This window comes from Leptodactylus fuscus, chromosome 6 (genome assembly GCF_031893055.1).
Source record: "Leptodactylus fuscus isolate aLepFus1 chromosome 6, aLepFus1.hap2, whole genome shotgun sequence".
In the NCBI taxonomy this organism is placed as follows: Eukaryota; Metazoa; Chordata; class Amphibia; order Anura; family Leptodactylidae; genus Leptodactylus; species Leptodactylus fuscus.
In genome coordinates, this window is record NC_134270.1 from 136562941 (window position 1) to 136588657 (window position 25717).

The window sequence follows — 25717 nt, forward strand, 5'->3', positions numbered from 1 at the left end:
TGATCTCTATATGGGGCTCACAATCTACATTTAAAAAGCAAAAAAAAAAAAAAAAAAAAAAAAAAGGTCTGCTCTGTGTCTAGCTGCTGATGAGGAGATTCTTCACTATTCAGGTGAAGAAAGATGCTGATCAGTGACTCTAGCCTCAGGCTGCTGCTGATGAAGCACATACTATCATCCCTACCACCTCCCACAACTGCCATTCCAGTACAAGTTGAGCGCTCAGGGCTCTCCCAGTTGGACATGCAAGAGAATGGACAATGGCGCAGATAGGCAGTGGCCAACTTGCTACATAACATGTCTTTACAGTAGTTCAGTTTGTCCTACCTCTCAGTGGGTGTAAAAAACAAAAGCCCCCATTTTTCCCCAGTAGCAAGGGTCTAACATGGTGGAAAGCCAGTAGTCATCCTCTTCCAAATGGTGACAATTCTGCTGTCACTGTGCAAGCAGGTATGCATGCATTGGCCATTTGCACAAGTGATTCCAAGGGACTCCTTGCTTCCATGTCCACTGCATACTGTCATGATGTGTCTGGGTCATCTGCCTCATCCTCCTAATCTCCCTCTTTCTGGTTTGTTTGCTCCTACTCCCCCTCTCCACCTATTTGTCTAGACATTGCTTGTGCTCCAATGTCCTCCTCATCATCCTCCTCCTCCTCAAATTCAGCCTACACAGGGTTCATGTGGCCGCAAGACGTCGGCACCACATCTCCAGTCCACTGACGAGCCAGATTGAAAAGCATCTTTTTCAGGATGTCAATCAGCGGAATGATATTGTTCATCCAATAGTCCTAGTGACTGACTAACAAAGTGGCCTCCTCAAAGGGAACAAGCAAACTTTAAAGTTACACAGGGAGTACATCTGATGGCTTGTATCATTAAAAAATTGTTTATGACTTTTCTCTCTTCATATAGGGATGTTTTAATTCCTTTTGCATGCAATTAAAAGTAATTGTTATGAAATTGACCAAAGCTTCTTTATTTTAGAGCAGTGGTTCTTAAACAGGGTTTGATCGAACTCTAGGCTATATGCATGGTTCATTTTGTGTACCAGTAAAAAAAAAAAACATATTCCTATGTCTTGAATTTGGAAATAAATCACATTTTATTTATCACTAAAGAAGGGTTCGGGGAATGTGCATATGAAACTGGTGGGTTCGGTACCTCAAACAAGGTTAAGAACCACTGTTTTAGAGTATAATAGAATAGATTAAAATAGATAAAATCCTTATATTTTTAAGTACAATTTTTTTCTGTCTTTTGTGCAAGCATACGCCAATTAATCTAACATTAAAGGAGACTTCAAACTAGTTGAGGTCCTAAAAATGATAATTATTATTATTATTATTATGATTTTTTTACGAGCACTGTGAAGAATATTGCCTTGCCAAGCCACTTGGAACACCTGTGATCCACCTTGCTACCTTCCGCTCATGCCCTGAGTGTCTGAGTTTATAGGATAATATCAAATAATCTTTATAAATTATCAATATTTATTAACCCGAGTGGGTCAATACTAGTCACTAACATATACAGAGTACACATCAGAGGAGCGTCACGCAAATACAGGTATAATAACAATACAATACAGAAAAAAAGGGAATATAACAATAGAAAAAAATAATACCAAACAAAGTTATGGTTTGGTTCCCATTAGCCCACTTCTGCCAGTGGGATGTCAAATTTATATGGTCATATTTACATTTTAACCCCTTAACAAAAATCTAAAACTTTGCAAAAGTTGGCATTTTTTTTAAAAAAAGTTGCCATATTCTGACACCCATAGCTTTTTTTATATTTCTGCAGGGCCGCCAATAGGCCAGTATTACTGCTACTGGCGTCAGGGGCTCGGCCAAATTAAAAAATGACCGTGTGCAGGCCCCCTGGCACCCGCAACAGTCATTGTATGTCCTATTTCAACTCAGATCTGCGTCCAGAGGCTTCTGATTGTGGGGCACAGTCCTATGTATCATGGTAGTGAGTTCCACAGAATGGGAAATATATTATTTATTTATTATGCTTACTTATATAGCGCCATCATATTCCACAGCAATTTACAGACATTGACAATCACTATCCTGTATAGGGCTCACAATCTGCATTCCCTATCAATATGTCTTTTGGAGATTGGGAGGTAACCGGAGTGCCCGTAGGAAACCCACACAAACACAGGGAGAACATACAAACACCTTGTAGATGTTGTCCTTGGCAGGATTTGAATCCAGGACTCCAGTGCTGCAAGGCTGGAGAATTCTTGGAGACAGTTGTGTGAAGAGCATATACAAGAAAAGCAGAGTAGGAGGTCTTTAGAGGATTGGAGGCTATGTGTTGGTAGGTAGAGGGAGATTAGGTCAGAGATGTATGCAGGGAACACATTTTGGATGGTTTTGTATGCTAGCATTAACATTTTAAATTCTTTTTGTTGTGTCGATGGGTTACCAGTGAAGGGATTGGCAGATGGAAGCAGCTAACAAGGGGAAAGTTGGACTAAACTAGTAGACTTTAGTGAGGATGAGAGCATTTGCTAGCTAGTGGAGAGGGATATTACAGTAGTCTAAGCGGGAGATTATGAGGATGCGGACTAACATTGTTGTATTTTAAGGGGGAGTAAGGAGAGGATTCTATGAATGTTTTGAGTTGTAGGCGGCGAGGTGTTCAGCGCTTGGATGTGCGGCTTGAAGGATAAGTCAGAGTCTAAGTTTAACCCAAGACAAGGGACCTGTGGGACTGGGGTAAGTGTGGTATCATTAACATTAATAGATGGGTCAGATAAGCGGGCCGTGCAAAGTGGAGCAAAGGTGATGATCTCCGTTTTCTCCAGGTTGACTTCGAGAAAGCGGAAGGAGAGGAAGGAGGCTATGGCCACTACCATCTTTCAAAATGGTCTAGCTATTGTAGTTTCTTTCTTTGGCGCTTTGTCCTTCAACTCTGTATGGCTGGTTTCACATGACCAAGTTCAAGAAATAAATAGATACATAAAAAAGTAAATGAGAAAGAAAAAAAAGAAAAAGTTTCACATATTACAATGAAAAAAATTAAAATGTAGACATTTAGTAATATGGACAAAAATATTGGAATTGGGGACACATTTAGCAAAAAACTTGATCTGCTATTATTTGTCAGAGAGCTCTAGTGTTCATCTATCCATGAAACATTTTCCCAGAGGGATTGTGGTTTGTCATTGTAACTTATGGCAACATTCATTTGCTCTTTTTTTGGGCTTCCCTAAAAACAATTGAGTCCTCTTCAGTCTGAACCCATAGAATCCTGTTTTGTTCAGTATGTTGTGTATAATGCAGATTGAAACATCACTCTCAGATGTAACAGTTTGAAGTTTTTTGTTATACATGTTTTTTTTCACCTTTTGAACCAACTTCTCCAAGGTGTCTGTCATCAGTTTTCCTCTTTCTACCTCATCCTGGACGTTTCTTGATTGTTCCTTGAGTAACAAACTTCTTGACAACATTTTGATTGTTAACGCTGGGGTGCCTGGGGTGTGTAGATAGTCTTGCACTCTTCTCCTTGATGAATTCATTTTGATCTGCTCAGACGGTGCTCTTGTCTTTGCCATGATGAACAAGGAACTGGCCTGTTTAAGCATCAATGACACCATTCATGGGCTAATAAAAGTCATGTGATCACTGACAAGGTGGAGACGGGACTGTCTAATTTCTAATTAATAACACTTTTTGCTTAGTTCACATCTAAACTACTAAAATTAAGGACACCATCTGAGCCCTAGGGACCTCTTTGACTATAATGGAGGCTTGCAGAACATTTTAGTCCTATGTTTTTAGACAAATCTGTATAAGACTGTATCTGTAGATTTAGAAATGTGAGCTACATAAAACATTCTGGCAATATCCTCTAGCTCATTATATTAAAGAAATTGTCTAAATCATTCTCTTGCCACATTCTCTAATAAAACTTAGTGAGAGGTCCTTGAAATCAGGATATTAATCTATTAGCTAGAGTTGAGGTCTACGGCCAGCATAGACATCTGCTCTGGAAGACAAATATCAATTAGTGACTTTCTTTGCCATTACCAAATTTAGAGCAAAGAGCAAAGTTTTATTGGTGTCCTTTCTAAAATGATAAACATATTATTTTCAAGAGAACCCACATATTACTAACAATAGGCTGTTGAGGACCCACAAGATGAAAATTGACTGTCAACTCCAGAGAGCTCTTTTAAGGGCAAGTTAAGACACCAATCTTTGTATGGACTGTACTTCCATTATGGTCATAGTTTTGGTTTGCCTTCAGACCACAGTAGATTAATGTTGGTAGGAGTATATAATAACTGCAGTACATTTATGTTATTGTGTATACTTTCTGCCTTAATAAATACTGTACTCTCTATGGATTAGTTATTATTTTCCCAAGAGAATCATTTTAATCTCAAATTTGTTATACAATCATTATCCAATTTACAAAACATTACAGACTTGTTACCAGTATAGTATAATGTAAATCAGAAGAAAACATCAAGGAATTGCTTCATTTAAAGCTCCTATAGTTTTTAACTTTTTTTTTAACTTTTTTTTTAAATGGCAACTATGCACAAGACTGCTTGTATAAAGACTGCTTTATAAGCCGCATCCAACAGCCTTGTATTTGCAGACCCGGCCTGCTCATGAATTGCATGGTCAGTCATTTCTTTCAATGTTCAATTCCACAGACACCGGATACTTAACTCTTTCATTGTCAATAATCTAATTTTGTTAGGTCTTTTTGCAATAAAACATCTTGATCTATACTGTCACCAGAGTATCTTACAATGTTTTTACTGACAGTCAGTCAGTCCTGTTGTTTTAAAAAATCGTTTGTTGAGGGTTTTTTTGGGGGAAGGGGAGCATTTTTTTTTTTCATTAAATATACACAAAGTGAGCCATTGAGTATACGAAAAAGAGGAATGTTCTAATGGGACTAGTAATGGTGAATCTCTCAAGGTGTTGTTTTACTTTGGCTTCTGCATCCACAATGTGTGCCTTTGTCACTAGCAACATTATCTAGTTGTATTTGGTGAGGAGACAGCCAACGAGACATTTTCTGATTGATATAGAGGGACAACTCCTTTTTCTGGCTTCTCTAACGCTGGATTCACATGGGATTTTTTGGTCAGGAATTTGGTCAGGAATCCTCCTCAAAAATCAGCCTCCAAAAAATCCTCCCAATAGAACTCTACTGAGAGGCTTTTTTTGGAGTCTGATTTTGAGGCGGATTCCTGACCAAATTCCTGACCAAAAAACTGTGTGAACTCAACCTTCATCTGTTAATCAGTTGTCTAGCTACAGGCTGATCTTCACAAGTGCGTACGTGAGAAAGGAACTCAGAAAGATCAAGACTGGGAAGGCCTCAGGGCCAGATGGCATCAATGCCAGGCTACTTAAAACTTGCAAGGACCAGCTGTGTGGTATTATTACATACACACATGGAAAAAATTGTTGGTACCCCTTGTTTAATGAAAAAAAACCCCGCAATAGTCACAGAAATAACTTGAATATGACAAAAGTCATAATAAATAAAAACTCTATGAAAATGAACAAATGAAAGTCAGACATTACTTTACAACCATGCTTCAACAGAATTAAAAAAAATAAATAAAACTCATGAAACGCATGAAACAGGCCTGGACAAAAATAAGATAAAATAATCCTTTAAAGGGATATCTACCATTAAAATGCTTTCTTTGTCACATGTAGGAATAGCCTTAAGAAATGCTATTTTTCTCCTTTAGATGTCTTCTCCGTGCTGCCATTCAGTTAAAATCCCAGTTTTCTTCTGTATGCAAATTAGTTCTCTGACAGCACTGGGGACGGGCCCCAGCGCTCAAACAGCACTGGGGGTGTTCCCAATGCTGCAAGAGAACTCTCCAGCGCCGCCTCCATCTTCTTCAGGAACAACTTCTCTGCGCATCTTCTTCCAGAGCTGGGTTCAATCTTCTAGGCCTTGGGCAGAGGTGACTGCACATGCCTGCGGCCACAAGAAAGTGGCCGATTATGCTTACTGTGGCCCATTCCTTGTATATGTCAGTATGGTGCAAAGTGCGTACCACCATCGACACATGGAGCATCAATTTTAGGCAGGGACAATACATAGCTTTCACAGCCCATGGGATCAATGTTTTGAGGAGCAAGAGACATTCCACAAACACAACAAGGCCAGGGTCTAGTACTGATACCACTCCATATATGAAAGCCAAATTCCAACACCAGTCAGAGCTCTCTCTGGTTGGTGAAGTTCTGCCATGCATTCTGAAGCTAATAAGTCTGGAATAGGCTGTTGTTCACATGGAGCTGTTTTGGTCAGGAATTTGGTCTGGAAACTGACTACTTTATTGTAGATCATCGATATGTTATACATTCCAAATTGAGCAAAGACATCAAAACTTTTAAGGTTCAGATAAAACAAACTTTTTGTAATTACTGCAAAATATACATTCACATCAACATATTCATGGTTAATGATTGCATGAACTAGTACACTAGAAATAGTAATAATTTGGAATAGGATTATAGCAATGGTAGTATACTGAATTTACACACTCTTGGCTGGTTGTGAGAAAACATACTATCATGTTACACCTCTGATATGGAAGGTTCACTACACCAAAATGGTGCCATTGAAAGCACTATTCATGCTGCAGAGTGCTCAGATGGTTACTTTGAAAGAAAAATTAAAAAAAAAGTTAAAAAAAATACATAAGTGAAAAACTGCTGTGTCCTTATTTCCCAACTAGACCACATCTCTAAGACTTTAATGTATAAAATATGCTATTGAGAAAACATTTTTCTAAATGCCGTCTTTATGTCCTGGTTTCTTAGGCTATATATTATAGGGTTAAATAGGGGAGGAAATAAAGTATGTAAAAGGGAAACAATTTTATTAATAATTAAGGAATGTCCTACAGATGGGATCATGTATTTCGCTATGAGTGTCCCATAAAATGTCCCCACAACAATCAGATGAGAACTGCAGGTAGAAAAAGTTTTCTGTTTGCCAGTTGTAGACGGTATCTTATATATGGTGAGGAAGATGTACACATAGGTTACAGTGATCAAACCACAAGGAAGGATAAATATTGGCAGAGAAAACAGAATTACTTCTAGTTCTGCAAGGGAAGTGTCCGAGCAAGAAAGCTTCTGAAGAGGAAAAAGGTCACAGTAGAAATGGTCAATGATATTGTCATGGCAAAAATTAAAGCTAGATATAGCAAAGACTCCCGTAAGATTAAGCGTAAGACCCAACACCCATGGCCATACTGAAAGACAGAACTGGTGCTTAAAGTCCATTATACTAGAATATCTTAAGGGGTTACAAATGGCCAAGTATCGATCATAAGACATCACTGAAAGAAGAAAACATTCTGTAATGGTTGAACCACTGAAAAAGTATAACTGGGTGATGCAGCCAATATAAGTCATTATTATCCCCCCTAGTAAAATGGCACCGAGCATGTTGGGAACAATGTTTGTGGAAGTCACAAGGTCAGAAAAGGAAAGATGACAAAGAAAGTAATACATGGGAGACTGGAGGTGGACATTGTTAAATATCTTGTATTTGCCGGTGAGACTTGTGTCCACTGTTAAATATCCGGACCTGGCCTTGTCCACGATAGGAAGAAGTCAGCTTGTTATAAATCAGTGTAGAGGTTTATTAATATCTTGAAGGAAAACACAGGAACAGGGAAAATGTCCAAATAACACAAATATCAGTCAATTGTCAATAGCTTACATCTTCAGAGAAGTTAAATCATCTGGATATCTTGTAGTTACAGCTTGGTTCATGCTTGTCATCTGGTTGGTGGACTTGGGCTGGTTACGACGTCCATGGATGTCCATCTGCCTGGACCACCCACCCTGGTGTTCCTAAAGACAGACCTCCTGGTCTTCCCCTGGTCTTCCCAAAGACAGACCCAGACATGTGTATTTCTTCCTCATTTATATTCATGAGAGTGGGTGTTACCTTCCATCTTGTAGCTATGTAAGGAGATTTCTAAAATGGTCTAATCTAACCGCACCCATGCACCCAAAATATAAGACTATGATGTCAGTAGAGTGTTAACCCCATGTCTGCTAGAGAATATTGTAAATATATAATATTTAACATTTCCCCCTTTTGAGAGTGAAATATCTGTTTGAACTCTCAAGATATACCATACAACAATATTCATTCAATTAGATTATATCTTCTTTCTTCTTTGCTGAATACTGGAACTTAATTTTCATTAATTGTCCATATAATAATTTCATCAATTTGCGATACATTTTGACATTAGTAAACGTTATGGTATGTTATGGTAAACTGTGATCAAAGATGGAAACAATTTGATCCACTATCTAACCTACACCTGATGAAGGCTCTTCTTTCATCGTCTGGTCTTCTGGTCATCTCTTCTTCCGTCATAATAGAAGGCTTATTACCACAAATGTAGTTCTTGACTTAAAGTCCTTTAGATTTCCTCCGTGTTGTGCAGATATTATAACATTGTCCATTAAAGTTCATATTGTGAAGATATTGATATAACAACAAAGTCCATATGTTTCACTTCACCAAGACATAGACTGTAGAGGAGTTTCCTTTGGTATTTACCTTTACCACCTGTCACTGTAGAACAACAATGTGACACTTCTGGAGCAATACTGCAAAAGCAAGGCAAGTGTGAATTCTGACATCATCCCTGCTGCTTGTCAGTAAGGTTCAGTCCTGGAATCTCAGTCTCATGGATACACAATATCTGTGTTCGGGTTCTATCATTCACAACCCTTTTGCTCACCAAACAACTTGAAGTCTTGAAATAGAAAGGATTCCACCAAACATTGATGAGGACGTCTTTATATCTGTCCAATCATCCGCTGATCAAAGGTTCCAAACTCCAGTAATAGTTTTTAAACACAGTCCTTGGCATAAGCTTAAGCATATAGCATCATACCTTCAGATTTTGTCTTTTCCCGCACATCTTCTTCTTGTAACTGTTAAAGTCTTTTTATTAACATTTGATATCAAACTTTATCATAATCTTGGACTTGATTGAAGATAAGTTTTCTTTCCCTAATAGCTAAGCCAAACTAGGCAATTAACTAAACTATAATATCACAGTGTACCATATCATTCATTTATAGATCAGACTTCTCTTTACATTGTATCAATATTTATATTTGACTTATTAAAATATTGATATTCAATACATTTATCAAACTATCAGATAATAGTACTTTGGATACAATAATCTATATAAACATCATATATCAACATATATATCTTTATATCTATATGTATGAATATATATGTGTAATTTACTTGTGATGACAAATTGCAACATAACTCTGAAATATAATGTGATTATTAATTACCATTCTATAGACAATCACAATATTTATTCTTTAGTTAGAACTTTTCACCAATTATACTAAACATATGTTCCTATATGAATGTGTTATATTATACTTAATCATACATTTTCTAAAGTTTAATCACTTTATTTCCTTTTTAATAAGATATTATTTTATTTTAAACATTCATTTATTAAATATCATTGTGTTCTTTATCTGAGACACAATATTAACCTTTATTCATAAAAACGTATGTGCCTAAAGTTTCCTCTTAACACCTCGTCTCTTCACAGACTCCTGTGTCCTTTTTTAACCTTTCAGATACCTCCAATACCAAGAATAGAGACAACACTTGTGCCAACACACTCTTGTCTCTGTCTTAAACTTAACTGTATATATTCTTGTGTACTGGCTGTATATGAATACCATATATATGAAATAAGTATATAAACATAAACTTTTCAAAATATGTCACATCCTATAATCAGAAGTTTGAAGAATAAACCAGAGACTATCTCTCTTGATATCCCATATCCTTTGATGATATTATGCTTCTCCTTTCATGAAGATGATTAGCTTATCTCATTTGCATATAAGACATATTTTTCCCAATGTTTGTTTTCCCAATGTTTGTTTTCCCAATGTTTGTAGATGTTGATGTGTGTAAGTGTATGCAAGTGTGTGTGTACATGTAAGAATACATAATGAATAATAATACAATAAATCAATACTGCAATACTGGCTATAGCTAACTAGATTTTCCCACCATAACTAATATATTTATTATCCCATGATCCAATTACCACAATAAACCTTTATTATTTGTCAGGTTTGAACAAATATATTGAAGATTATCTGTATCTTCTCAAAAGCTACTTTTTCCTACAGAATGTTCACCTAAAATAACCTTGCTTTGTAGTGCAGCTGTCACCTTTTCTCTCAGCTCATGTGACTTAAACACTTGGTTTTCCTGTAGGTATAAACATATGAGGTTCCTTTTGATGGATTTCACATATATTTGCTAATTTCCCAATTTAATATAGAGGATCATATAAGATAAAAAATAGAAAGAAATAGAAAAAGAAAATAGAAATAGAAAATAGAAAGAAAATAGACGTCTCTTTGTTGGATATATTTTCCTTTTTTCCTTGTTGGATGCATCCTGATTTTCTTAGGCCTATTTGTGATGTCACAGATCTGTTGTATACACCAGTCGACTCGACACATAACACTTAACACTTATACTGACCAGCCCATCAGGGTCACAGGTCACAATGTGTTGCTGTCAATCAACTGACCACATGAACGAACACTTATTCTCACAGTAAGTAAGAGCTCCATGCCTAGTTGCATGCCTTTAAACAAAATGGATTATAACTTGAAAATCCTAAAAACATGGACTTTACATGAAACTATTGAAAAACATGCTTGAGGTAAGTTAGAACTTCTATCACTTTATCATGCATTGTTATTAGTCACACCATGTTAATTTGTTTACTCATTAATCGTTAGACACTCCATGCATTCTTTTAGCTAGAAGGAAAGAATGATGAATGAATGGACATCACTGATTGAACTGATCCATTTTTCCATATATCTATATCTGATGAGAAAAAATAGATAAACTTTAGCAAAAACCAAATTAATACAATAATGATTTTAACCAATGGAAAATTTAATAACTTTATGGATCCCTAGTACTATTTGATCATATTCATATAATGTACATAACATGTTCCTCCTCTCTCTGCATCCAGAGAGTGGACTATGACAAAAATCTGTCACCACACATCAGGCTCTCCTCCTATATGTGTGTGTATATATATAATAATATGATCCATAGTATTATTCACAATAGCATAATTAGGATTATTTTACAAACATTATCACATAATCATGTGGGTTATACCTGATCATTGGACTTCTCCTCATGTAAAAGGGATTTCTCTTTACATAGCCAGATAGTACATAAGTAAATACTCAATAGACAGTCATTCCTTCAGAGATACTTTTAAACTCGACCCCTGACCTTCCTGTCAATCACATCCCACAATAACTCCACCAGGTCATTAGAGAATGCCAAGCTTGCCCTTTTCCTAAAAATATTAGACAGGTCAGATGCCATTGGGTTACTGAAAAGATCTGACATTTTGGAGACAACTGGTACATTCCCAGATACAATCTTTTGACTATCAATAGATTTGGTTGGCTGCAATTCTTTAATTTCAGTTAATACTGGAATTTCAATTTGTGGATTTTCCTGCATGGCATATGGTTTATATGCAACATGTAATTTCCTACGTTTCTCATAGATTTTGTCACTTTCCCTCCTATAAATAGGGGACACTTTAACATGATTTGACAGATGTCTCTTAATAGGCTTTGCTTTTTGCTTTGGACATACTCGATTTACATTTGACATATGTTTCTGATGTCTTCTGGCCATGTCCAATAAACTAGCAGCTTCAAATAAAGTCTTCTTATCTGACGCACTGGCAAGGGTGACTGCATCCAAGAATTTGAACTTTTTAACAAAACTTTTCACCATAGATGAAGAGTTCACCTTTTGAATGACAGTTTTGTATGTTCTCTCAAATTTAGACATGAATGCATATGTACATTCTTTTCTGCCAATCTTTATCTCATTCAGTATATCAGATGTTGGCATGCTGTCACCTCTAGTGCACCAGATTAGTTTCTTTAATCTCTCCACATCACTGTCTTTTAACCATTCATTTGACTCATTATCATAAGACATTTTTGCAGACAAACGTTCTGTAAAATCAATAGGAAGCCATAATTTAAACAGTTTATTTCTCTGTTCAATATTTAGATCAAATTTCTCTGCATGGCTTTCAAAAATTTCTGAGTTTCTACACACATGGATCTTTACATCATATGTGGGAATGGCTTTACTCAGACTGATCAAATATTCCTGAGATTTTAATTTCAATTTAGTTTCTTGTATCATTTGTTCCTCACCATCTATGGCCATTACTGCCACATGGTGCTCTTTATCAACATATTGAGATTTCTCATCTGTCTGAACAGATTTATGCATACTATTACTTAATTTCTTTTCTGTTACCATGTCATTAAAAATCTTTACCAAAGAAGCTATATTCCTAAATACCTGCTTCTCTTTTGTAGAACAAATTCTATTTTCAATCTTAGAATTTGCCTGCTCACATTGTGTATATAAATCTTGCCATATACTCTCTAAATTGTCACTAGACAAAACTTTATACTCAACGTTACATTTTTTAGACAATGACTCAAATTTTTCCATACTTTAAAAGTAAAATCTTTACTCACCACTGTAGAAAGCTTCACCTTTAGCTTGTCCTTGGAACAGTTGGTCCCTGTCATCAGAACGTCTCAGTACGTCTGGCACTTGTGGTCCTTCTGTGTTTCCTCACAGGCTTTCCTCACACAGGCTTCCGTATCATATAACACGTACAACAGTCATCTGTATCTCACCAATATAAGTTCTTTTTCGAAGTCTTCCTGAATCTTGCAATTCATACAACTTGCAAAATACTCCTCTCTTCCCCCTTAATTGCAAGTGAACGGAACGAGAAAAACAGGAAAAAAAAAACGACCGTGCTGGCTCGCCACTGTTAAATAGCCATGAATTAACGGAGGAAGGCTGGCTCGCCACTGTTAAATATCTTGTATTTGCCGGTGAGACTTGTGTCCACTGTTAAATATCCGGACCTGGCCTTGTCCACGATAGGAAGAAGTCAGCTTGTTATAAATCAGTGTAGAGGTTTATTAATATCTTGAAGGAAAACACAGGAACAGGGAAAATGTCCAAATAACACAAATATCAGTCAATTGTCAATAGCTTACATCTTCAGAGAAGTTAAATCATCTGGATATCTTGTAGTTACAGCTTGGTTCATGCTTGTCATCTGGTTGGTGGACTTGGGCTGGTTACGACGTCCATGGATGTCCATCTGCCTGGACCACCCACCCTGGTGTTCCTAAAGACAGACCTCCTGGTCTTCCCCTGGTCTTCCCAAAGACAGACCCAGACATGTGTATTTCTTCCTCATTTATATTCATGAGAGTGGGTGTTACCTTCCATCTTGTAGCTATGTAAGGAGATTTCTAAAATGGTCTAATCTAACCGCACCCATGCACCCAAAATATAAGACTATGATGTCAGTAGAGTGTTAACCCCATGTCTGCTAGAGAATATTGTAAATATATAATATTTAACAGACATTGGTGGAGACTAGGACGATGATAAGAAGGTTTCCCATTACTGTAAAAAGAAACATGAACAAGAAAAGAATGAAGAAGACAATTCTGAAGCTGTGAAGGTTTCCGAAACCCAAGAGAATGAATTCTGTTACTCCTGTTTGGTTCATTCCAAGCATATGGGATCATTAGATCTGTAATCTGGATCATAGAAAGAAATTCATTTTAGATGTAATGAAGAACTAGTAGTCTTGGTAGACTAGAAAAAAATTGGTGACGTTTTTGACATTGGCTGACAATTGGAATGGTTACCGACCACCGACCCATGTAAAAAGTCACGTGAATAGCTGACAAATGAGCAAACATTTGTTTCCCATTTGATTGTATGTTTCATGCTATGGCTTGGTTCACATCTACATTCGGGGATTCTGTTCTCTCCGCATGAAAAATAAAGAGAGGAAAGCACTGCATACAGCAATTTTCTCTCTGCATTTTCCATGCAGAAATTACATGGACTCCATTATAGACTATGGGGTACGGGGGTTTCCTAATTTAGCCGCTTTTTTATGTGGATTAGGTTTCCATTCAGGAGTCCTTAAGCTGGCCCTCCCGAATGGAAACCCGAAAGCAGATGTGAATGAAGCCTAACTGAAAAGTCTTTTTTGCCACCTGCACATCTCCCATTATCACGTTGTGAAACCAACATGAGCTGATGTTACAAAAACGCAACAGTTTTGAAAATCATTGTATTTTCACAGCGGATATTTTTTTACAATGTGTATATAAACGCCAAGTGGGGCGGGACTGGGAAACACCAAGTCGGGCCCCGACCTCACTAGCAACGGTTCTGATCCTACTGGCCAGTACCTCTCAGTATATCTATGTTAAATATCTATTAACTAAAACATTTTAAGACCTGGGCAAATAACGCTGTGTTTTACAATAACTGCAAAGTGGATGGAATTCTGATTAATCCACTCCACACATTGCAGAAAAAATATGCAGCAGAATTGTGATTTCAAAAACGCTCACGTTTTTGCAAATCACAGCTTACCGACTATAACTACGGAGACAATGGAGTTTTCCATATAGGATGAGACAAATTCTGAGAGGAAAACTGCAGACTTTCTGTGAAAAACGCTGCGGAATATCATGCATTATGTTGTATTAGGCACAGTCAGTGTGCTAGTCATATCTTTCATGACTATTATAGTGACCAATTCATTTCTATGGCCACATACACACAACTGTGTATTTTCAAGGTCCGGGATATGGGGCTGTGAGCTATGAGCAAAATTTAGGACAAATCCTATTCCTGTGCATTTTGGGCCGTGAAAGTATAGTTGTCACAAGGATGTGTGCTATTCAGTTACAGACGGTGACCCGCACATGGTCTTGAGCATTTCCCCAAAGCAGTGTTCGGGAGTATTTAAAATACAAGTCATTAAAATAGTATTTAAAATGTTTGTCAGGTATTTGTATTTTGTAATTAAAATACTTTTTTATTCAGTATTTTGTATTTGTAATTAAAATACTTTTAGGAAGTATTTTACATATTTAAATAGCCCGCGTCACCGCACTTTAAAAAAAAAACACAACAGCGGGGCCACATGGTGGCTCAGTGGTTAACACTGCAGCCTTGCAGCGCTGGAGTCCTGGTGTTCAAATCCTGCCAAGGGCAAAAAAAAAAAACATCTGCAAGGAGTTTGTATGTTCTCCCCATGTTTGCATGGATTTCCATCCCATATTCCAAAGACATACTGATAGGGAAAAATGTACATTGTGAGCCCTATGTGGGGCTCACAATCTACATTTAAAAAATAAATAAATAAAAAAAACACAACAGCGCGAGTCACATCATCACTCTCATTTCTCGTATCTCGTGCGAGGTGTGACAAGAGGAGGGAAAATTCCAGCGCATTCCAGCAACGCAAGTCCGCCTTTAGTAATCCATTCCGTAAAATTACTTCAAAAATGGAGGAAAATTGTAATACCAGTGAAGGGGATGCAACAGACAATGATTCAGATCTCATAGACCCACATCTCCCTGCAATTTTGGATGGAACTTTTTTCAAAATTAACAAGACTAAATCCGAAGCGGCAGGGGCAGGACAACAAGTGTCTGCTTACTGCAAGGCCTGTCCAAACAAGTTACTCACGGGTCAAATAGACTCAACATTCAAATTCCTTAAGCACTTAAGGGAAAGTTATTTAATTACATCATGGTTTAGTTTTTATTTTACAATCCCCAACCCTGAAGCAAATTTTTAAAACCGGACATACGGTTTAGGGGTGCGTGAATTGAAAGTGATAAAAGCCTTTTCCCTTTTTTTGGATGATTTATTTTTTACCACAGTATTAAAAATTAAAATAAAAAGTCAATTTCAAATAAAAAATTAAATATAATTATATAAAATATAAAAAACAAAATTAATATCCTTTTTTAAAACAAGTAAAATACGTTCAAAGTATTTTCTCACGTGTCCCGAGGTTCACGAGAATTGACGAGAATCTTGCCCATGCTGCGTTAACTTGTTAATTTATTAATAGAGATGAGCGAACACTAAAATGTTCGAGGTTCGAAATTCGATTCGAACAGCCGCTCAATGTTCGTGTGTTCGAACGGGTTTCGAACCCCATTATAGTCTATGGGGAACAGATACTCGTTAAGGGGGAAACCCAAATCCGTGTCTGGAGGGTCACCAAGTCCACTATGACACCCCAGGAAATGATGCCAACACCTCTGGAATGACACTGGGACAGCAGGGGAAGCATGTCTGGGGGCATCTAACACACCAAAGACCCTCTATTACCCCAACATCACAGCCTAACAACTACACACTTTACACACTCAATACCACCTCTCTGACAGTAGGAAAACACCTTGAAACATGTGTATTTGGCACTTGCAGTGAGGAGAGCTTGTCACCAGCAGTGAATTTGGCCCTTGTAGTAAGTTGAGGTTGGCACCAACATTTGTTTTGAAAATCAGGGTGGATTGAGCCTCTAACCAGCAGAGTTTGGGCAAATTCATGGTGGAGGGAGCCTCTAAAAACCCCAGTTTGGACCAATTCATGGTGGAGGGAGACTCTAAAAACCCCAGTTTGGACCAATTCATGGTGGAGGGAGACTCTAAAAACCCCAGTTTGGACCAATTCATGGTGGAGGGAGCCTCTAAAAACCCCAGTTTGGACCAATTCATGGTGGAGGGAGCCTCTAACCAGCCCAGTTTGGACCAATTAATGGTGGAGGGAGCCTCTAAACAGCCAAGTTTTGGGAAATTCATGGTGGAGGGAGCCTCTAACCAGCCCAGTTTGGACCAATTCATGGTGGAGGGAGCCTCTAACCAGCCCAGTTTGGACCAATTCATGGTGGAGGGAGCCTCTAAACAGCCCAGTTTGGGCAAATTCATGGTGGAGGGAGCCTCTAAAAAACCCAGTTTGGACCAATTCATGGTGGAGGGAGCCTCTAATTAGCCCAGTTTGGACCAATTAATGGTGGAGGGAGCCTCTAACCAGCCCAGTTTGGACCAATTAATGGTGGAGGGAGCCTCTAACCACCCCAGTTTGGGCAAATTCATGGTGGAGGGAGCCTCTAACCAGCCCAGTTTGGACCAATTAATGGTGGAGGGAGCCTCTAAACAGCCAAGTTTTGGGAAATTCATGGTGGAGGGAGCCTCTAACCAGCCCAGTTTGGACCAATTCATGGTGGAGGGAGCCTCTAAACAGCCCAGTTTGGGCAAATTCATGGTGGAGGGAGCCTCTAAACAGCCCAGTTTGGGCAAATTCATGGTGGAGGGAGCCTCTAACCAGCCCAGTTTGGACCAATTAATGGTGGAGGGAGCCTCTAAACAGCCAAGTTTTGGGAAATTCAAGGTGGAGGGAGCCTCTAACCAGCCCAGTTTGGACCAATTAATGGTGGAGGGAGCCTCTAACCACCCCAGTTTGGACCAATTCATGGTGGAGGGAGCCTCTAACCACCCCAGTTTGGACCAATTCATGGTGGAGGGAGCCTCTAAACAGCCCAGTTTGGGCAAATTCATGGTGGAGGGAGCCTCTAACCAGCCCAGTTTGGACCAATTAATGGTGGAGGGAGCCTCTAAACAGCCCAGTTTGGGCAAATTCATGGTGGAGGGAGCCTCTAACCAGCCCAGTTTGGACCAATTAATGGTGGAGGGAGCCTCTAAACAGCCAAGTTTTGGGAAATTCATGGTGGAGGGAGCCTCTAACCAGCCCAGTTTGGACCAATTAATGGTGGAGGGAGCCTCTAACCACCCCAGTTTGGGCAAATTCATGGTGGAGGGAGCCTCTAACCAGCCCAGTTTGGACCAATTAATGGTGGAGGGAGCCTCTAAACAGCCCAGTTTGGGCAAATTCATGGTGGAGGGAGCCTCTAAACAGCCAAGTTTTGGGAAATTCATGGTGGAGGGAGCCTCTAACCAGCCCAGTTTGGACCAATTCATGGTGGAGGGAGCCTCTAAACAGCCCAGTTTGGGCAAATTCATGGTGGAGGGAGCCTCTAAAAAACCCAGTTTGGACCAATTCATGGTGGAGGGAGCCTCTAATTAGCCCAGTTTGGACCAATTAATTGTGGAGGGAGCCTCTAACCAGCCCAGTTTGGACCAATTAATGGTGGAGGGAGCCTCTAACCACCCCAGTTTGGGCAAATTCATGGTGGAGGGAGCCTCTAACCAGCCCAGTTTGGACCAATTAATGGTGGAGGGAGCCTCTAACCAGCCCAGTTTGGACCAATTAATGGTGGAGGGAGCCTCTAACCACCCCAGTTTGGACCAATTCATGGTGGAGGGAGCCTCTAACCAGCCCAGTTTGGACCAATTCATGGTGGAGGGAGCCTCTAAACAGCCCAGTTTGGACCAATTCATGGTGGAGGGAGCCTCTAAACAGCCCAGTTTGGGCAAATTCATGGTGGAGGGAGCCTCTAAAAAACCCAGTTTGGACCAATTCATGGTGGAGGGAGCCTCTAACCAGCCCAGTTTGGACCAATTCATGGTGGAGGGAGCCTCTAACCAGCCCAGTTTGGACCAATTCATGGTGGAGGGAGCCTCTAAACAGCCCAGTTTGGGCAAATTCATGGTGGAGGGAGCCTCTAAAAAACCCAGTTTGGACCAATTCATGGTGGAGGGAGCCTCTAATTAGCCCAGTTTGGACCAATTAATTGTGGAGGGAGCCTCTAACCAGCCCAGTTTGGACCAATTAATGGTGGAGGGAGCCTCTAACCACCCCAGTTTGGGCAAATTCATGGTGGAGGGAGCCTCTAACCAGCCCAGTTTGGACCAATTAATGGTGGAGGGAGCCTCTAACCAGCCCAGTTTGGACCAATTAATGGTGGAGGGAGCCTCTAACCACCCCAGTTTGGACCAATTCATGGTGGAGGGAGCCTCTAACCAGCCCAGTTTGGACCAATTCATGGTGGAGGGAGCCTCTAAACAGCCCAGTTTGGGCAAATTCATGGTGGAGGGAGCCTCTAAAAAACCCAGTTTGGACCAATTCATGGTGGAGGGAGCCTCTAATTAGCCCAGTTTGGACCAATTAATTGTGGAGGGAGCCTCTAACCAGCCCAGTTTGGACCAATTAATGGTGGAGGGAGCCTCTAAAAAACCCAGTTTGGACCAATTCATGGTGGAGGGAGCCTCTAAACAGCCCAGTTTGGGCAAATTCATGGTGGAGGGAGCCTCTAACCAGCCCAGTTTGGACCAATTAATGGTGGAGGGAGCCTCTAAACAGCCAAGTTTTGGGAAATTCATGGTGGAGGGAGCCTCTAACCAGCCCAGTTTGGACCAATTAATGGTGGAGGGAGCCTCTAACCAGCCCAGTTTGGACCAATTAATGGTGGAGGGAGCCTCTAACCAGCCCAGTTTGGACCAATTAATGGTGGAGGGAGCCTCTAAACAGCCAAGTTTTGGGAAATTCATGGTGGAGGGAGCCTCTAACCAGCCCAGTTTGGACCAATTCATGGTGGAGGGAGCCTCTAAACAGCCCAGTTTGGGCAAATTCATGGTGGAGGGAGCCTCTAAAAAACCCAGTTTGGACCAATTCATGGTGGAGGGAGCCTCTAATTAGCCCAGTTTGGACCAATTAATTGTGGAGGGAGCCTCTAACCAGCCCAGTTTGGACCAATTAATGGTGGAGGGAGCCTCTAACCACCCCAGTTTGGGCAAATTCATGGTGGAGGGAGCCTCTAACCAGCCCAGTTTGGACCAATTCATGGTGGAGGGAGCCTCTAACCAGCCCAGTTTGGACCAATTCATGGTGGAGGGAGCCTCTAAACAGCCCAGTTTGGGCAAATTCATGGTGGAGGGAGCCTCTAAAAAACCCAGTTTGGACCAATTCATGGTGGAGGGAGCCTCTAATTAGCCCAGTTTGGACCAATTAATTGTGGAGGGAGCCTCTAACCAGCCCAGTTTGGACCAATTAATGGTGGAGGGAGCCTCTAACCACCCCAGTTTGGGCAAATTCATGGTGGAGGGAGCCTCTAACCAGCCCAGTTTGGACCAATTAATGGTGGAGGGAGCCTCTAACCAGCCCAGTTTGGACCAATTAATGGTGGAGGGAGCCTCTAACCACCCCAGTTTGGACCAATTCATGGTGGAGGGAGCCTCTAACCACCCCAGTTTGGACCAATTCATGGTGGAGGGAGCCTCTAAACAGCCCAGTTTGGGCAAATTCATGGTGGAGGGAGCCTCTAACCAGCCCAGTTTGGACCAATTAATGGTGGAGGGAGCCTCTAAACAGCCCAGTTTGGGCAAATTCATGGTGGAGGGAGCCTCTAACCAGCCCAGTTTGGACCAATTAATGGTGGAGGGAGCCTCTAACCACCCCAGTTTGGACCAATTCATGGTGGAGGGAGCCTCTAACCACCCCAGTTTGGACCAATTCATGGTGGAGGGAGCCTCTAAACAGCCCAGTTTGGGCAAATTCATGGTGGAGGGAGCCTCTAACCAGCCCAGTTTGGACCAATTAATGGTGGAGGGAGCCTCTAAACAGCCCAGTTTGGGCAAATTCATGGTGGAGGGAGCCTCTAACCAGCCCAGTTTGGACCAATTAATGGTGGAGGGAGCCTCTAAACAGCCAAGTTTTGGGAAATTCATGGTGGAGGGAGCCTCTAACCAGCCCAGTTTGGACCAATTAATGGTGGAGGGAGCCTCTAACCACCCCAGTTTGGGCAAATTCATGGTGGAGGGAGCCTCTAACCAGCCCAGTTTGGACCAATTAATGGTGGAGGGAGCCTCTAAACAGCCCAGTTTGGGCAAATTCATGGTGGAGGGAGCCTCTAAACAGCCAAGTTTTGGGAAATTCATGGTGGAGGGAGCCTCTAACCAGCCCAGTTTGGACCAATTCATGGTGGAGGGAGCCTCTAAACAGCCCAGTTTGGGCAAATTCATGGTGGAGGGAGCCTCTAAAAAACCCAGTTTGGACCAATTCATGGTGGAGGGAGCCTCTAAACAGCCCAGTTTGGGCAAATTCATGGTGGAGGGAGCCTCTAACCAGCAGAGTTGGGGGAAATCAGGGTGGAGGGAGCCTAGTATTAGCAGAATTGTGCAACGCTTATGGTGGATGAGTATGAGGATGCGGAGGAATTGGAGAGGTTGAGTACAGACATGGAGTTTCATGTTGGGGTGCTTTACACAGGTGGGCACAAAAATGACGGCTCTACCCAGTGGTGGTTCATTTTTATCAAAGTGAGCCGGTCGGCACTCTCAGCTGACAGACGGGTGCGCTTGTCAGTGATGATGCCACCGGCTGCACTGAACACCCTCTCAGATAGGACGCTGGCGGCAGGACAGGACAGCACCTCCAAGGCATATAGGGCAAGTTCAAGCCACAGGTCCAACTTCGACACCCAATACGTGTAGGGCGCAGAGGGGTCGGAGAGGACAGGGCTGTGGTCGGAAAGGTATTCCCGCAACATGCGCCTATACTTCTCACGCCTGGTGACACTAGGACCCTCCGTGGCGGCACTTTGGCGAGGGGGTGCCATCAAGGTGTCCCAGACCTTAGACAGTGTGCCCCTCGTTTGTGTGGACCGGTGAGAACTTGGTTGCCTACTGGAGGAACTGCCCTCCCTGCCGCCAACGTCACATGCTGGAAACATCTCCATCATATTCTGCACCAATTGCCTGTGGCAAGCATTGATGCGATTGGCCCTCCCCTCTACCGGAATAAAAGACGAGATGTTGTTTTTATACCGGGGGTCAAGGATAGCAAAGATCCAGTACTGGTTGTCCTCCATGATTTTGACAATACGCTTGTCGGTTGTAAAGCACCCCAACATGAACTCAGCCATGTCTGCCACAGTGTTAGTTGGCATGACTCCTCTGGCCCCACCGGAAAGTTCAATCTCCATTTCCTCCTCATCCTCCATGTCTACCCATCCGCGCTGCAACAATGGGACGATTCGAAGTTGCCCGGAAGCCTCCTGTATCACCATCACATCATCGGACAACTCTTCTTCCTCCTCCTCCTCCTCCTCCTCCTCCATTAAACGCAGTGAAGCGGACAGATGTGTGGACCTACTCTCCAGCTGTGACGGATCGGATGCTATCCCTAACTCCTCTGTGTGATCTGAGTTATCCCTGATGTCAATCAGGGATTCTCTCAGAACACACAAGAGCGGGATTGTAAGGCTCACCATCGCATCCTCAGAGCTCACCCTCCTTGTGGACTCCTCAAAGACCCGTAGGATGTCACAAAGGTCTCTCATCCATGGCCACTCATGGATGTGAAACTGAGGCAGCTGACTTTGTGGCACCCTAGGGTTTTGTAGCTGGTATTCCATCAAAGGTCTCTGCTGCTCAACCACTCTATTCAACATCTGAAACGTTGAGTTCCAGCGTGTGGGGACGTCGCACAAAAGCCGGTGTTGTGGCACATGCAGGCGTTGCTGGAGAGATTTTAAGCTAGCAGCGGCTACTGTCGACTTGCGAAAGTGGGCGCACATGCGCCGCACTTTCACCAGTAGCTCTGGAACATTGGGGTAGCTCTTTAGGAAACGTTGCACCACTAGGTTGAAGACGTGGGCCAGGCATGGAACATGTTGGAGTCCGGCAAGCTCCAGAGCTGCTACCAGGTTCCGGCCGTTATCACAAACGACCATGCCTGGGCCCAGGTGCAGCGGCTCAAACCATATTGCCGTCTCATCGAGGAGGGCATCCCTCACCTCGGAGGCAGTGTGCTGTCTGTCCCCCAAGCTGATCAGCTTCAGCACAGCCTGCTGACGTCTACCAACGCCAGTGCTGCAACGTTTCCAACTCGTAGCTGGGGTCAATCTAACAGCGGAGGAGGAGGCGGTGGCGGAGGAGGAGGCGGTGGCGGAGGAGGAGGCGGTAGAGGAGGAGGAGGAGGAGGGGGGTGTTCTTCTCGTGTCCCTGCCAGGAATGTTAGGCGGGGAGACGAGGTACACCGGGCCAGTTTGGGAAGCAGTCCCAGCCTCAACTACATTCACCCAGTGTGCCGTCAGTGAAATGTAGCGTCCCTGTCCGCATGCACTTGTCCACGCGTCGGTGGTCAAGTGGACCTTTGTGCAAAGCGCGGAACTAAGGGCCCGCCTGATGTTGAGTGACACGTGCTGGTGCAAGGCGGGGACGGCACACCGGGAGAAGTAGTGACGGCTAGGGACGGCATAGCGAGGTGCCGCAGTTGCCATCAGGTCCAGGAAGGCGGGAGTTTCAACAAGCCGGAACGCCAACATCTCCTGGGCCAGCAGTTTAGCGATGTTGGCGTTCAAGGCTTGCGCGTGTGGGTGGTTAGCAGTGTATTTCTGCCGCCGCTCCAATGTCTGAGAGATGGTGGGTTGTTGTAAAGAAACGCCTGATGGTGCCTTTGATGGTGCAGGAGAAGGAGATAAGACAGGACCAGGGGAGGATGAGGTAGAAGTCAACAAAGTGGCGGAGGCAGATGAAGTGGTGTCCTGGCTCGTCCTCTGGAGTGCATCGCCAGCACAGTCAGCAGTGGCAGTGGCAGAGGCAGAGGCAGAGGCAGTGGCAGTGGCGTGAACGGCAGTCGGCCTTTGTCCTGCCGTTGCTGCCTGCCACTGATTCCAGTGCTTGGATTCCAAATGACGGCGCATTGAAGTGGTGGACAGGTTGCTCTTCTCAGAGCCCCTAATCAATTTCGAGAGGCAAATTGTGCAGACAACACTATATCTGTCCTCGGCGCATTCCTTGAAAAAACTCCACACCTTCGAGAAACGTGCCCTCGAGGTGGGAGTTTTTCGGGGCTGGGTACGAACTGGAACATCTTGGGAGATTCCGGGTGTGGCCTGGCTTCGCCTAAGCTGCTGACCTCTGCCTCTGCCTCTAGCTACCCTTTTTGGTGCTGCACCTGCCTCAACATCCACACTACTTTCCCCGCTTGACATCCCCCCTGTCCAGGTCGGGTCAGTGTCCTCATCATCCACCACTTCCTCTTCCAACTCCTGTCTCATCTCCTCCTCCCGCACAATGCGCCGGTCAACTGGATGCCCTGACGGCAACTGCGTCACATCATCGTCGATGAGGGTGGGTTGCTGGTCATCCACCACCAAATCGAACGGAGATGGAGGAGACTCTAGTGTTTGAGCATCTGGATACAGATGCTCCTCTGTTAGGTTCGTGGAATCGTGACGTGGAGAGGCAGGTTGAGGGACAATGAAAGGAGCGGAGAACAGCTCTGGGGAGCAGGGACAGTTTGGGTTATTGTTCTGTAAAGCTTCGGAATTTTGGGAGGAAGGAAGACAAGACTGTTGGGTAATAGGAGGAGAGGAGGCAGAGTCTGACTGGCTGCTGGACAATGTGCTGTAAGCGTTCTCTGACAGCCATTGCAAGACCTGTTCCTGGTTCTCGGGCCTACTAAGGTTTGTACCCTGCAGTTTAGTTAATGTGGCAAGCAACCCTGGCACTGTGGAGTGGCGCAATGCTTGCTGCCCCACAGGAGTAGGCACGGGACGCCCTGTGGCTTCACTGCTACCTTGCTCCCCAGAACCATTCCCCCGACCTCGCCCACGGCCTCGTCCACGTCCCTTTCCGGGAGCCTTGCGCATTTTGAATTCCTAGTTAGAAATTGGCACTGTATACCAGTAGTAAAAATTGTGGGTGCACGTAACCCCAATATATTCTTTGAATTCCCAGTCAGACACTGGCACTATATGGCAGTAGCAAGAAATGAGGGTATTTGTATTCCCAATATACTCTTTGAATTCCCAGTCAGACAATGGCACTGTATACCAGTAGTAAAAATTGTGGGTGCACGTAACCCCAATATATTCTTTGAATTCCCAGTCAGAAACTGGCACTATATGGCAGTAGCAAGAAATGAGGGTATTTGTATTCCCAATATACTCTTTGAATTCCCAGTCAGACAATGGCACTGTATACCAGTAGTAAAAATTGTGGGTGCACGTAACCCCAATATATTCTTTGAATTCCCAGTCAGACACTGGCACTATATGGCAGTAGCAAGAAATGAGGGTATTTGTATTCCCAATATACTCTTTGAATTCCCAGTCAGACAATGGCACTGTATACCAGTAGTAAAAATTGTGGGTGCACGTAACCCCAATATATTCTTTGAATTCCCAGTCAGAAACTGGCACTATATGGCAGTAGCAAGAAATGAGGGTATTTGTATTCCCAATATACTCTTTGAATTCCCAGTCAGACAATGGCACTGTATACCAGTAGTAAAAATTGTGGGTGCACGTAACCCCAATATATTCTTTGAATTCCCAGTCAGACACTGGCACTATATGGCAGTAGCAAGAAATGAGGGTATTTGTATTCCCAATATACTCTTTGAATTCCCAGTCAGACAATGGCACTGTATACCAGTAGTAAAAATTGTGGGTGCACGTAACCCCAATATATTCTTTGAATTCCCAGTCAGAAACTGGCACTATATGGCAGTAGCAAGAAATGAGGGTATTTGTATTCCCAATATACTCTTTGAATTCCCAGTCAGACAATGGCACTGTATACCAGTAGTAAAAATTGTGGGTGCACGTAACCCCAATATATTCTTTGAATTCCCAGTCAGACACTGGCACTATATGGCAGTAGCAAGAAATGAGGGTATTTGTATTCCCAATATACTCTTTGAATTCCCAGTCAGACAATGGCACTGTATACCAGTAGTAAAAATTGTGGGTGCACGTAACCCCAATATATTCTTTGAATTCCCAGTC

At 42.3% G+C, this 25717-nt stretch overlaps 1 protein-coding gene across 1 annotated transcript; it reads right to left on the reverse strand.

Moving 5' to 3' along the window:
• Positions 1–6775: 6775 nt before the first annotated feature.
• LOC142208671 (olfactory receptor 1J4-like) lies at positions 6776–13719 on the reverse strand. Its single transcript, XM_075277311.1, has 2 exons — positions 13576–13719; positions 6776–7555 (listed from the first exon to the last, which is right to left on the reverse strand). Exons 1-2 carry the CDS (start codon positions 13717–13719, stop codon positions 6776–6778), a joined length of 924 nt encoding a protein of 307 aa, XP_075133412.1.
• Positions 13720–25717: the final 11998 nt, after the last annotated feature.

Coding starts and splice junctions, on each gene's coding strand:
- LOC142208671 (XM_075277311.1), bottom strand. CDS start 13,719: ATGCTTGGAATGAACCAAACAGGAGTAACAGAATTCATTCTCTTGGGT. Junction 7,556..13,575: donor ACCTTCTTATCATCGTCCTA/GTCTCCACCAAT, acceptor GGCAAATACAAG/ATATTTAACAATGTCCACCT.